The 13,835-nt window shown below is 38.2% G+C and overlaps 1 protein-coding gene across 5 annotated transcripts in view; it reads right to left on the reverse strand.

The window, feature by feature from the left end:
- Window positions 1–13,835, reverse strand: part of LOC101745193 (unconventional myosin-XVIIIa) — a 302,806-nt gene that overhangs the window by 142,140 nt on the left and 146,831 nt on the right. For all 5 annotated transcript variants that reach the window (XM_038016603.2, XM_038016604.2, XM_062673020.1 and 2 more), the window contains 4 exons: window positions 12,972–13,096; window positions 12,012–12,187; window positions 11,684–11,769; window positions 10,750–10,888 (listed from right to left, as the gene is read on the reverse strand). In XM_038016603.2, the coding sequence (XP_037872531.1) occupies window positions 10,750–10,888; window positions 11,684–11,769; window positions 12,012–12,187; window positions 12,972–13,096 (526 nt within the window). The remainder of the gene's footprint in view (window positions 1–10,749; window positions 10,889–11,683; window positions 11,770–12,011; window positions 12,188–12,971; window positions 13,097–13,835) is intronic.

A 13,835-nucleotide genomic window follows, 5' to 3' on the forward strand; every position in this document is an offset into this window, starting at 1 on the left:
ATGCGTGGTATACTCGTATAGTACGATGCTACTATCGGTATTCAAATCCTAATCTCCCCAAAAGTCTTGATTGTACTATTGGACAATTAATCTTTTTGATATATTTTATTACGTGCGGGTAGGCTGTCGCTGTGTTAACGCCTACTAAATTTTAATGAGCAATGTTGAAATGTTTATTTATGCTTACCTACCCCATTACAATTTAATTAATCACCGGGCCAAGCTAACTTGTTCGCAACATAAAAAATTGTTGGGAATAACTGGGTTGATAAATAAATAACTTGAACTTGAATAAAAAATGCCTCACGTATATTATAGAAAAACACTTTACATACATGAACAGTCGAAGTGAAAAGACAAGAAAAAAGTATAGCCAATATAATTGGTACAAAATCAGTTCTCGCAACATAATAAATATGGGTGCGTTCTCATATTCCAACAAAAATTAAGAAAAAACTGTATAGAGAAAATACAAGTTCAGGATCGATTTGGAAGCTTTATTCATGAAACCCAAGCATCCAACACGCTGCCTACCTACACATAAGACCGTTAGACCGTTCCAGTATGAATTTTATTGTGGTATCGTTTCGCGCTCTTTCCATTGACGAAGATGCTTTATCGTGTTCGATCTTATCGATCGATAACCTATTTTAATTACATAAATATAAAGTTGCTTTTCGATAATCTTGCACGTGAACCCGATGTCTTCGTAAAGATATATCTTGAAATTATAGAGAAATGAAGAAGCACATTTTAATTATAGTTTATTTAACGTTACCATGAAATGAGTGCACATTAAACATAACTCAAAAAAATTGCTGTAATTTGTTCTGAATTGTGAGAATAAGAATGTATATATATTTTTTTTTTTGTCTTCATTAATTAAATGTTTACGTTGTTTTGACCCACGATTTCCCTATTCAACTGAACGACCTCGCCAAAAAATATTTAAATTTTTAATTAATATAGGATTGCCTTCACGTTTGAGGTCATATTATTTGCGCATTAATTAGAGGCCAGATGCGCAAGAGACGCAAGTCGGACGATGTCAAACGATATGCGACACTTAGTTAATGACACTATAGTTATTTATTTAGTACTAGCTGACCCGGCAGACTTCGTAGTGCCTCAGTCGATAAATAAAAGACCTAAACTTTTATATAGAATAAACTTAAAACAAACAAAAGGAATCCGTCCGACGGGGGACACGTCAAAGGGAAAACAAAATTGTTATTTTTATTTAATTCCGAGAAATTTCATATTTTTATACCTTTTAAACCTTCTCTGGACTTCCACAAATAATTCAAGACCAAAATTAGCCAAATCGGTCAAGCCGCTTTCATGTTATGTCGTGACAACGGAAAACGGGTTTAATTTTTATATATATATACATATATAGATTATAAAATAGTATTTGTTCCTCTACTCGAGCTCTCGGCTCGGTTTACTGAGCTCCCGCCCCGAGGCCCTCACGGAAAGTATAGTATATTATATAGGATTTAGTATTATAGTTGAGTGTAATTTTGCTTGTTTTTTCACGATTCGTATACATAATTCGATCCACTTTTAATTATGCTAATTACCGTAAAATTGCCTATATAATTTCCCGGATGGCAGAGAATTCAATAGTCAACGAATAACACATTAATCGTCCAAGACCACGAAAACTGTAAGCGTAAGGAAGTAAGAAACGTCAGAAATAACATAATGATAATAATGACTTCTCACCGCTGATTACATAATGCTTTTATTACTTGGACCTAACATCCTCAATTCATGCTTCCTTATCGATAAACAATAATAATTGTGAATTGATTTATGGATAAAAAACAAAATAAGCTACATGTCTTCTTTTTTTTATTGCTTAGGTGAGTGGACGAGCTCACAGCCCACACCTGGCTGTTAAGTGGTTACTGGAGCCCATAGAGACATCTACAAAGTAAATGCGCCACCTACCTTGAGATATAAGGTCTCAGTATAGTTACAACGGCTGCCCCACCTTTCAAACCGAAACGCATTCCTGCTTCACGGCAGAAATAGGCAGGGTGGTGGTACCTACCCGTGCGGACTCCCAAGAGGTCCTACCACCAGTAATTACGCAAATTATAATTTTGCGGGTTTGATTTTTATTACACGATGTTATTCCTTCACCGTGGAAGTCAATCGTGAACATTTGTTAAGTACGTATTTCATTAGAAAAATTGGTACCCGCCGGCGGGATTCGAACACCGTTGCATGCAGATACGAATGCACCGGACGCCTTATCCTTTAGGCCATGACGACCACGACGACTTCTCTCTCTGCATAATACCAACGATGACCCTCGTTTTCTCCCCATATGAACGTGTGAAATATGCCGTCAGATATGTAATTATTTTTGCAAATTACAACGTTATGAAAATGTATACATAGTTTTATTGCACTTTTCTACTGTCCCTTCGTAGGTTATGTAAAGAGAAATCTCTCGAAGCCGTGTTAAAATTAGCGTGATAATTTTTAACGTTCACGTAATAAGGTACAATAGAAAATGGTATTTTAACGTAACACGGAGAAATTTCAAAACAATTCAAAAATAGTGAATCATTGTTGAACTTAAAGATATCTAAAGATAACACATAATTTCACGAATCAATTTCTTAGTTTTTTTTCATTCATTAAATAAATGAATTCCATGATTGAGTTCTCTGTCAAACCTCTCGATAATTTTCATTGCGACTCGACTTTAACTCTTTTACTTATTTAATCAGTTTTGCTGGGGTTACTAGTATAATCAGTTTTGCTTGGATTAGTATATATGAGTCGACTATTATCAAAGCCGGCAATCTGACTTTTGGATAATTATTGGTAAATCAGAAAAACGAATTATTGACTTTGTATTCCATTGGCAGTCACAAAACTCTTCTGAACGACATCTTAGATAAATAACAGGTTAACTATTAAACCTTTATTTAATGCAGGTTTTGAACCGTATTCTTTGAAGGAGACGATTATATTCAAATCAATCTGTATTGACATATCAATAACATTTTTTTGTCCAAATGCACAGATTGCCACCTTTGATAATAGACGACTCATATATAAAGCAATTTCATATTATACTTAGAAAGAAATCCGCCATTCTACTGTAACACTATTCTAATATTCTGTACCTCTATCAAATTTGGTTTAAGCTATATTACGCTTAATAAGCGACATTTACCTTTGTAATTAAAGTTACGTTTTATTTGTTATTTAGCATCAACAATTCGATGTTTTTAATTCAACTCTAATCATGTTTATCCCATTTAAATAACTGAAGAAGTTTTTTTGTCATGATATGTATGTCATGATATATTTTGAATGTTATTTTAAATTGATGTCTTTAGGCTCTTGTTTAGATACTGAGATATGCCTTTTTTTTATTGCTTAGATGATTTTTGGTTGGGCAAGCTCACAGCCCACCTTTTTTTTTTTTTTTTTTTTATTGCCCTTGTAGGCAGACGAGCATACGGCCCACCTGATGGTGAGTGGTTACCGTCGCCCATGGACTTCAGCAATGCCAGGGGCAGAGCCAAGCCGCTGCCTATCGCTTAATACTCTCCACAAGCCTCTTTTAAAGAAGGACATGTCATAGCGCTCGGGAAACACCGTGGAGGGGAGCTCATTCCATAGCCGGATGGTACGTGGCAGAAAAGACCTCTGGAAACGCACTGTCGATACCCGCAGTGGCTCCAGGTAGTATGGATGAACTCTACTCCGGTGGCGGGCGGTGCGATGGTAAAAACGAGATGCCGGTATCATCTCGAACAATTCCTCAGAGCACTCCCCATGGAACATTCGGTACAAAATACAGAGGGAACCGAAGTCCCTCCGCAGACCCAAAGGTTCCAAACGATCCGCGAGAATGGGATTATCGACGATTCGAACGGCCCTCCTCTGTATGGAGTCAAATGGAAGAAGCTGGTATTTGGGAGCCCCGGCCCAGAGATGGGAACAGTACTCCACGCGAGGCCGGACTTGTGCTTTATAAAGCAAAAGTCTTTGTCCAGGCGTGAAATACCGCTTCGCTCTGTTGAGGACTCCCAGCATTTTGGACGTCAACTTGGCTTTGCCTTCCAAATGACTCCGAAATTGGACATCACTCGAAATGTCGACCCCAAGTATCCCGATGCTCGCGGAAGGTTGCAGGGATACTCCTTGGAATTGCGGCGCCATGACAAAGGGGTCCTTCTTCGCAGTGAACGCGCAAACTTGTGTCTTCAACGGGTTGAATTGAACTAAGTTCGATTCACCCCACTCGGAGACTCGCCCCAGAGAGTTCTCCACTTCAGACACAAGTTTTGATCGTCTCTCTTGCACCACGCTCCGAGAAAGACTCTGATGGCCGATATATCGCGCATCCCCCGTGCTGTCATCCGCATAGCAATGCATGCCATCAATAGACAGCATGTCATTGATATACAGGATGAAAAGCGTGGGGGAGAGCACCGAACCTTGTGGAACGCCAGCATTAATGGTCATGGTATCAGAACAATCACCGTCTACAACGACCGTGATGCTCCGCCCATCCAGAAAGCTAGCGATCCACTTGCAGAGACCCTCGGGGATTCCGTAAGATGGTAGCTTCGACAGAAGCGCCCTATGCCAGACCCTGTCGAAGGCCTTCGCGATATCAAGGCTCACAGCAAGAGCCTCGCCCTTGCTCTCCAAGGCTTCAGCCCACCTGTGAGTAAGGTATACAAGAAGATCGCCAGCTGAACGACCGTGACGGAAACCGTACTGTCGGTCACTGATCAGCTGGCGATCTTCAAGATACTTCAGGAGTTGTGTGTTTATTATTCGCTCCATCACCTTGGAAAGCAAGGAAGTTATCGCGATAGGCCTATAGCTCGATGGGTCCGACCGGTCACCCTTCTTGGGGATAGGGTGGACGTGGGCGGTCTTCCATGAAGACGGAACCCTGTTAGTGCAATAAGAGAGGAGAACCACCTGGTGTTAAGTGGTTATTGGAGCCCACAGACATGTACAACGTAAATGCGCCACCCACCTTCAATATAAATAAATAGGCAGGGTGGTGGTACCTACCCGCGCGGGCCCACAAGAGGCCCTACCACCAGTAATTACGCAAATTATAATTTTGCGGGTTTCATTTTTATTACACGATGTTATTCCTTCACCGTGGAAGTCAATTGTGAACATTTTTTGATTACGTATTTCATTAGAAAAATTGGTACCCGCCTGCGGGATTCGAACACCGGCGCATCGCTCAACACGAACGCACCGGACGTCTTATCCTTTAGGCCACGACGACAAAATTTGCCTCTGGGCAAACAAAAATAGCCCGTATTCCTAAGACGCAAGTGTACAACGGCTATTAGAGCCCGATGCCACATGGTAGTACCTTCCTGCTCCACTTGGCTGCAGCGGATAGATAAAAATTACGTCATCACACTTTCACTGGTTACGTTCCGTGCACGTTGCGGATTGCGTTCCGACGGTTCAGATCGAACTAATTTTTTTTCTGTGATGTAATGTAACTGCGTATTAAAACATCTAGTGTTCTTTTTAAATCGACCAATTAAAGTAAGGTCTCTGTTAGACGAGTTCTGATACTAATTATTATTATTATTTTTTCTCTATATTTATCTGCAATCGGCTATATAGCCATAATCAGATGTGTTCCAAGAGGTTCGAGTTGTGGATGACATTACATTAAATGTCATCAATTACAGCAGTACATTTATTTTCTTTGATCTAAGTCTAAGATTTGCCATCTTTTTAAACGTTTCACATCACCAGTTGTGTCTAGCAGGCACCTTGCCAATTCATTTGAGTGCTCATTTAGTCTTTCCTTATATCTCTTGCTGTTCTTGTTGACTTCCTCTCGAACAGTCGGCATTTCTAAGTATTCGTGAATCTCACTATTTCTCACAAACCAATGCGCGTTTGAGATAGTTCTAATTAATTAATTTAATAATTCGTATCACGATAGAGAGAAAGAGAGAGAGAGAAAAAAAACGGAGTCACAAATGTGAAGTTTGTAAGCGAACACACAGGCGAACTCTATTTAGTAATAGGCTTATATTACATCGATTAGCTGTGACCTAGAAATAGCACAGCCCTATTTCATCGCATTGGTGTCGTAGAAGGCGATCAGTTGATTCATCGGAGAATGGGCCACAACGTTTTTGAGTACCATACTGTAGCACACAGTTAACGTGTATTTAATCAGAGGTAAATGTAAAAGCGGACGAATGATATTGCTCGGTAGGCCGGCGCGACGGTCCGAATATTAATATTCAGAATTTGAATTTAAGCAAACTTATCTTGAAAATGTCGTGAGCGCAATTCAGGTATTTGTCAAATATATTTTGTTCTATGACAGCTACCGTTAGACGTATGTACATATTATATACTAATAAAAATCAGTGAAAAAATCAAGAGTTCTGTTTTTATGGGTCAATTATTCTCATGGTAGATGGCGATATTCAATTGAATCATGTAGCATTTATTTATGTACAATTATAACGACTCGCTTTTTAGCGACAATAATGTAGTAGATTCTCCATTTTCTGGCGTAGCAGTAAGATAAATACAATATATTCATATGCAGTGGACCTCCAATAACAATGATAGTTGACTATCGCACCTACGACGCCATGATTTAGATATCCATGTAATACTGTAATTTAAAAACTATAATACAATTACAATTGATACATATTCTCTTCAGTTTTTGGTCGAAAATCAAGAATTCACCTTAAATTCTCATTAACGAATAATATTTATCAGTTAATTATGAATTTATACCATTTAACTATTTTTCAGAACTTTATGAATTAAGGATCACTTTGCTATTTTATATAAAAAAAAAAACAAAAAAATATTCTTTTTGAAGTTATACTTCTTTAGGCGCGTTATGAAAAATTGATGAGAGTGAAATTTTACGATGCGCGCGCACCGTGACACAAAATTAACAGAATGAAGTTGCCCACTAAATCGCTCATTACAATACGACCGACGTAACTTGGCGAGTCTGAATATAGCCACAGGTGAACTTTCGCGCATGTACACTCGTAAAAAAAAGTGTTATTATCATTCATTTTTTAGTAATATAAATGACAAAATTATTATATAATATAATTCATACTAAATATTATTAAATTATTAACGTTAAATATTTATTATTAATTATTTAATATTTAAAAACAAAAGAAATAAATTTAATAAAAATAAAGTATAACTTCTTACGCGCGTACATAAGTACACGCACTCTTTTTTTTTTTATCGCATCTAAATACAAACTTTCAACAAGCAAGAGCGGTCTTGCACTTGTCCAAATAAAAATAATAATCAAACAAACCGTTTAAAATTACGTAACACAATCACAGTGCAGATTCAATCATACTTAGGACTTTTATTATGTAATTGCCATTCACCTACAGCCCGAAGCAAAGTACATACCTATCAAAAGCTTTTAAATTTGTGTATGTTTTTTTTTTATTGCCCCTGTAGGCAGACGAGCATACGGCCCACCTGATGGTGAGTGGTTACCGTCGCCCATGGACTTCAGCAATGCCAGGGGCAGAGCCAAGCCGCTGCCTACCACTTAATACTCTCCACAAGCCTCGTTTGAAGAAGGACATGTCATAGCGCTCGGGAAACACCGTGGAGGAGAGCTCATTCCAAGCCGGATGGTACGTGGCAAAAAAGACCTCTGGAAACGCACTGTGGATGACCGCAGTGGCTCCAGGTAGTATGGATGAACTCTACTCCGGCGGCGGGCGGTGCGATGGTAAAAACGAGATGCCGGTATCATCTCGAACAATTCCTCAGAGCACTCCCCATGGAACATACGGTACAAAATACAGGTATGTCTTGATTTAAAAGAACAGAACATTATAATCATTACGTGTGCAAATTCAATTGTAAAAATTATTCATTAAGACGAACTTTAGAATGTTAACGTTGTTATTTTTAATTGCCGTATAATTTTGGAAATTTAAAACGAATTTCATTTTTGGTTTAGTTCCTTTTTTTTTAAATTCCTTAAGCTAAATTTAAATTTATGCTAGAAGAAATAAAGTATGTTTTTGTATGAAATGAATTTGTAGTTCTGATTTAATCAGAAATTTAAAACTGATTTCATTTTTGATCTAGGTTATTCTATTATTTTTTAAATTAAATCCTTAAGCTAATTTTAAGTTTATGCTAGAAGAGATAAAGTGCATTTTTTTATGAAATGAGATGGTCGTACCTGTTGGCTTATTGGTAAAGTTTAATGTTTTCTGGTGTTAAAAGTTTACGAACAATTAAATAACAGTAATATTTTTTTGTCATACCGCAATGTAACATTTAATTAATAACTGATACTGATGGCTCATGCTTCTGATGTTTGATAATGAAAATAATCATTATTAATATTAAGCTTATTAGCACCAGACCAATCATTATCAAAGCCTAACGATTTGACTACGTCGCTAGCTGTCCGTGCCTAAAAGTCAACTTAATAATTGAAGACATGAGTGGACGAAGGGGTTAAGTGCCATTTTTAAGATTTTACGTTAAACGAAGATGTTATGTGTCTATAGACCATACTAAAACTTAAAACTTCGGGTTAAGAGGCTATTTTTAAAAATTGCATGTGATGAAGGAGTTATGTACAAAGAACCCTTCATCCACTCATGTCTTCAATTGTTTTAAATAATTTCATTCATACCAATAAATACGAAAATATTTTCCGTCTGTTATACTATGTTTTCGCGCTCGAACCATTGAGCCAAAATTCTGAAATTTTTTACGAAATTCGCTATGAAATTATTTTGAACCCTGTAAAAAATATAATCTAACTTTCATCGCACTACTGAGTGGGTGTCAATTTACACCACTTTGAGACACGAGACTGAGACCTCAACTATATTGTGACAATGTGTGTGTAAAACAAAAAAACCGCGTTAATGTTTAATTAAAACTGGTGCTACTGACGTCATAGTTGTACTACTGACGTAATCGTCATCGACATTTACTCTGTGAACACCTTAAAAAAATTAAAAGTGCGAATTCAGAAGCACTGAAAAGGAGGTCGTATGTGAACAGACTTACATCTAAAATCGCTTGATTGAAATAAATCGTAATATCACGAATGGAATATCGACTTATTACAACTTAATATATAGATTAAAAAAAAAAAAAAAAAAAGTGTGTGTGTCCGCTCCGACGCACGACTGGAGTTTACTGGATATAAAAAATTAAACGAAACAATACGAGAAATAGTTCTATATTACGACAACACGATACACTACAGATTATTAACAAATTAACGAGACACAAAACAAACGACTAACAAATATATGAAAATACAATAATGAGAGAAACGCGCGATCAGTACGAGGCTTTGTGGCGGACTGCCGGCGCAGCAGCCCGGCGTCACCTGCGATAACGCATTTCGTGTGACATGCGCAATCAGGCGCATAACGCATTTCGTGTGACATGCTAGTACGATTTTGGTCCCCATAATTTTCATACCCCGGGCCTATATATGTAAATCGATTCTAAAGGAGTAAACTCCAAAAAGTGTGTGTGTCCGCTCCGACGCACGACTGGAGTTTACTGGATATAAAAAATTAAACGAAACAATACGAGAAATAGTTCTATATTACGACAACACGATACACTACAGATTATTAACAAATTAACGAGACACAAAACAAACGACTAACAAATATATGAAAATACAATAATGAGAGAAACGCGCGATCAGTACGAGGCTTTGTGGCGGACTGCCGGCGCAGCAGCCCGGCGTCACCTGCGATAACGCGGCCGCGCGTTGGCTCCTGATTGGCGCGCGCACGCATCACGCAATCAGGAGCCAATCAGGCGCATAACGCATTTCGTGTGACATGCTAGTACGATTTTGGTCCCCATAATTTTCATACCCCGGGCCTATATATGTAAATCGATTCTAAAGGAGTAAACTCCAATAAACTCGAAAAGCATAAAATATTTTAAAATATACAAGAATCTTACTTACCCGCTCGAAGGTAGTTAATGAAAAACCAAATATACGATTTATCTTCTTATCTAACGCACATTCCGTTGGTACTATTTTAGGATCGTAAAAATCGTAAAAACTAACAAAGCAACTAATTAACATTGATTTTTTTTTTTTTTATTGCTTAGATGTGTGGACGAGCTCACAGCCCACCTGGTGTTAAGTGGTTACTGGAGCCCATAGACATCTATAACGTAAATAACTTTAATATAACGCCGATAAAATAATCCAGTTCAAATTGCGAGAAACAATCTTCCGTCATACTCGAAACCTGGGCTTACGCATATTAAAAACAAAAAAAACTTTGGTCATGAACGAAAAAAAAACCGTAATTAAAATCAAGTAAACACGAGAACTGTATAGTCAATAGAAACATCGAACCAATTGAAGACATGAATGGATGAAGGGGTTAAGTACCATATTTAAGATTTTTCAGTTCTTTCATTGAATGAAGGTGTTATGTGCCTATAAACCATTTTAGACCTTAGACCTCCAGATTTAAAGGCTATTTTTAGAAATTGCCGGTCATGAAGGAGTTGTGTCCGCAGAAAAAGTACAATAAGTAACAAAAGTTTGTTGGCGGAAATTAAAGCCCTATATTTTAGATCTCATAGATCCGACACTAGTTTAATTGTTAAATGTTTCCGTCTCATTCCTTCGTATTGCGATCGCCCGGGGTTCGAGCAGGACAGTCGGGCGGTACGTGAGCTAGGACCTACCTGAGTGAGCCCGAGCCTGTAGCTGGTGACGTCCAAGTCCAAGGCCAGGAGCATGTCGTCGACGACCTGCCTGTCCGAGAGGGTCTGCTGCTGATTCGTTTCGGAGTCTTCACTCTCGGATGTCGCTAGAAGACGATATCTGTGACGGAAATGTTTGGCCCTTAGAAAGGTTTAACAGTTAAATATATTCGATTATTTCTTACTAGTTCCCCATATATAATAATATAATAATTAATTGGTGGTAGGACCCATTGTGAGTCCGCACGGGTAGGTACCACCACCCTGCCTATTACTGCCGCGAAGCAGTAATGCGTTTCGGTTTGAAGGGTGGGGCAGCCGTTATAACTATACTGAGACCTTAGAACTTATATCTCAAGGTGGTTGGCGCATTTACGTTGTAGATGTATATGGGCTCCAGTAACCACATAACATCAGGTGGGCTGTGACCTCGTCCACACATCTAAGCAATAAAAAAAAATATATATATATAAGGTCACGGCCACCGTGCCGCCCCGCGTCTTGATACATGAGGTCTATTTCTCATGTGTATCAAATAGCAAAGGTCGCACATTTCAAAGCTAAATCGCGAGATTGTTTAACGGCATAAACAGGCTGATTGGTACATACCCTCACCATTTTTTTTTCACCATACTTGCATATTATACATGTTGGTAGCCAACTAGAGTTGATACCAACGTCAAGTCTCTTATTAAGCCATCATACTTTTCATCATTGGGAGTAAACGACATAAAGATCTGACAACGAGCGGATGAAATTGCTCGGTAGACCGACTGTTGAAATAATGTTTTCGGAACTAGTTTTTAAATAAGCTTAAAACTTTTTTAAATAAGTTTTTAAATAAGCTTTTAAATAACTTATTAAAATGTAAGACTTATCATTAAATGTGAGGTTTAATATGCTTATGACGGCCTACCTTCTGGCGAATTCCGACAGCGGCATGTGCTCGGGGAAACCTTGCTTGTAAAGCCTCGACGCGTCCAGCAGTTGGAATCCGCGGAACTGTGATTAATTAAATCCATTTTAATTTTCTTCAGTTGTAAAATTTTTAATGATTGCAACATTAAAAAAAAAGTTAGAACGAGAAGCGTTATAGACGTGTATTTATTTTAAAATTGGAATGTAAAAAATATGTTATCTGTTAAAATTCTAAAATGAGAAAATATATACATATATCTCGAAATTCGAAAACTGAATTACATTTTGATGTTCTAAAATTGAAAAAATTCAAATTCGAATCGGACCTGCGATCGTAGGAGCGGCACGTTGACGTCATCGGGCGAGTCGGTCGGTCGGTTCGCGAGCAGACAGCACACGAACATGACGCCGCTCGTGCCGCACCGCCGCAGCGTGTCCACCACGCCGTCCGCAACGAACTTCGCTTGCAGGGCGGTCGAGCGACGCTTCATGCCGGCCGTACCTGAACAGCAATGTACAACGAAATATTACAACCAAAACCAAATATTTATTTATTTACTAGCTGACCCGGCAGACTTCGTAGTGCCTCAATCGATAAATAAAAGACAGATCAAGGGGACACATCAAAGGAAAAACAAAATTGTTTGTTTTTATATAATTCCGAGCTTTTTTATATTTTCTCACCTTTTAAACCTTCCCTGGACTTCCACGAATAATTCAAGACCAAAATTAGCCAAATCGGTCTAGCTGTTCTCGAGTTTTAGCGAGACTAACGAACAGCAATTCATTTTAATATACAATGTGCCCGGACTTCGATGTCGGAGACTTTATGGGGTTAAAATACAATTAATTTCATCGACAAATCAGCCATCAAATATTTTTTATATTCAACTATTAAAAAATGGCAGCCCTTTAAAAACTTTTGTAGCCGAAGCACAGGTGCATGTGTTAATTTAACAATACCTACTCAAGTAGACGTGTTAGAAACACAAAAGAGGTGTCATATGTTAGCTAACAAAGAAGCCAAAAAAATAGATTTAATAAAAAGACAAAACTTGAGTAAAAGATCAAAAAAAAATTACGATTTTTTTTTTTTCATTTATTGTTTTTTTTTTAAATCGTTAACTATAAAAAAAACAGTGTGCTAACCTATCCGTTTTTCATTTATTTTGAATAATACAGGATATTTGCCAAAACTGCATATTAAAATCTTAACTATCAGCTAGATAGTTTGCGTAGTAGAGAATCGAGGAGTCAAGACTCGGTTGTGTTTGTTTGTGGCTTACCCGAAGTAAGGGTTCGTCGGATAGAAGAAGCCCGCCGTAGAGTAGTGGCGTCCCCCACTGCGGCCGACCACGCGCTCACGCCGCATGCGCCGCGAGCCCACGACGACAGCCGTGACACTTCCTCGCTGGAAACGTTATCAGATGTTACGAGTCATCGTGGCCTAAAGGATAAGACGCCCGGTGCACTCGAGCAATGCGAATGTCCCCATGTTCGAATCCCGCAGGCAGGTACCAATTTTTCTAATGAAATACACACTAAGTACACACTAGATCAGGGGTCGGCAACCTGTTTGTCCTTAAGGGCGCAATACTAAATTTGAAAATCACCGAGGGCCCATATTTTACAGATAATTGACAGGCATAAATAGGCATTAAAAAAAAACAGATTTTTTATAACTTTATTTTGTTGGTGTCATACATAATGATACATATAATTCAGTGTGAAATTTGGGTGTCCATATTTTCAACTAATTTCTTATAATTGGGGATATATTTAGAGTTCCCGGTTCTTAAACAATTCTCGAAATGTGTAGTAGTAGTTTTAAATGCACGGTCTACGCGTGGCCTATTCGAAATACGATCACACACTAACAAAAAATACGTGAGTGTTATTAGATACGCTCAAGGTTAGCAAACTGCTAATCTATGCACAATCCTAAACTCAACTGGCTGCTTGCTGTACATTGCCGTTTGACAAGAGTAAGTAAATCGCTCTGGCTATCATACATTTAGATTAGTCCAGCGAGGGCGTATTCAAAATCGAACGGGGGCGCCACGGTGCCCGCGGGTGCCGCGTTGCCGACCCCTGCACTAGATAGATCACAAATGACTTCCAAAATTAAGGAATGATATTGTTATAAAATT

Source organism: Bombyx mori, chromosome 16 (genome assembly GCF_030269925.1).
Source record: "Bombyx mori chromosome 16, ASM3026992v2".
Classification (NCBI taxonomy): Eukaryota; Metazoa; Arthropoda; class Insecta; order Lepidoptera; family Bombycidae; genus Bombyx; species Bombyx mori.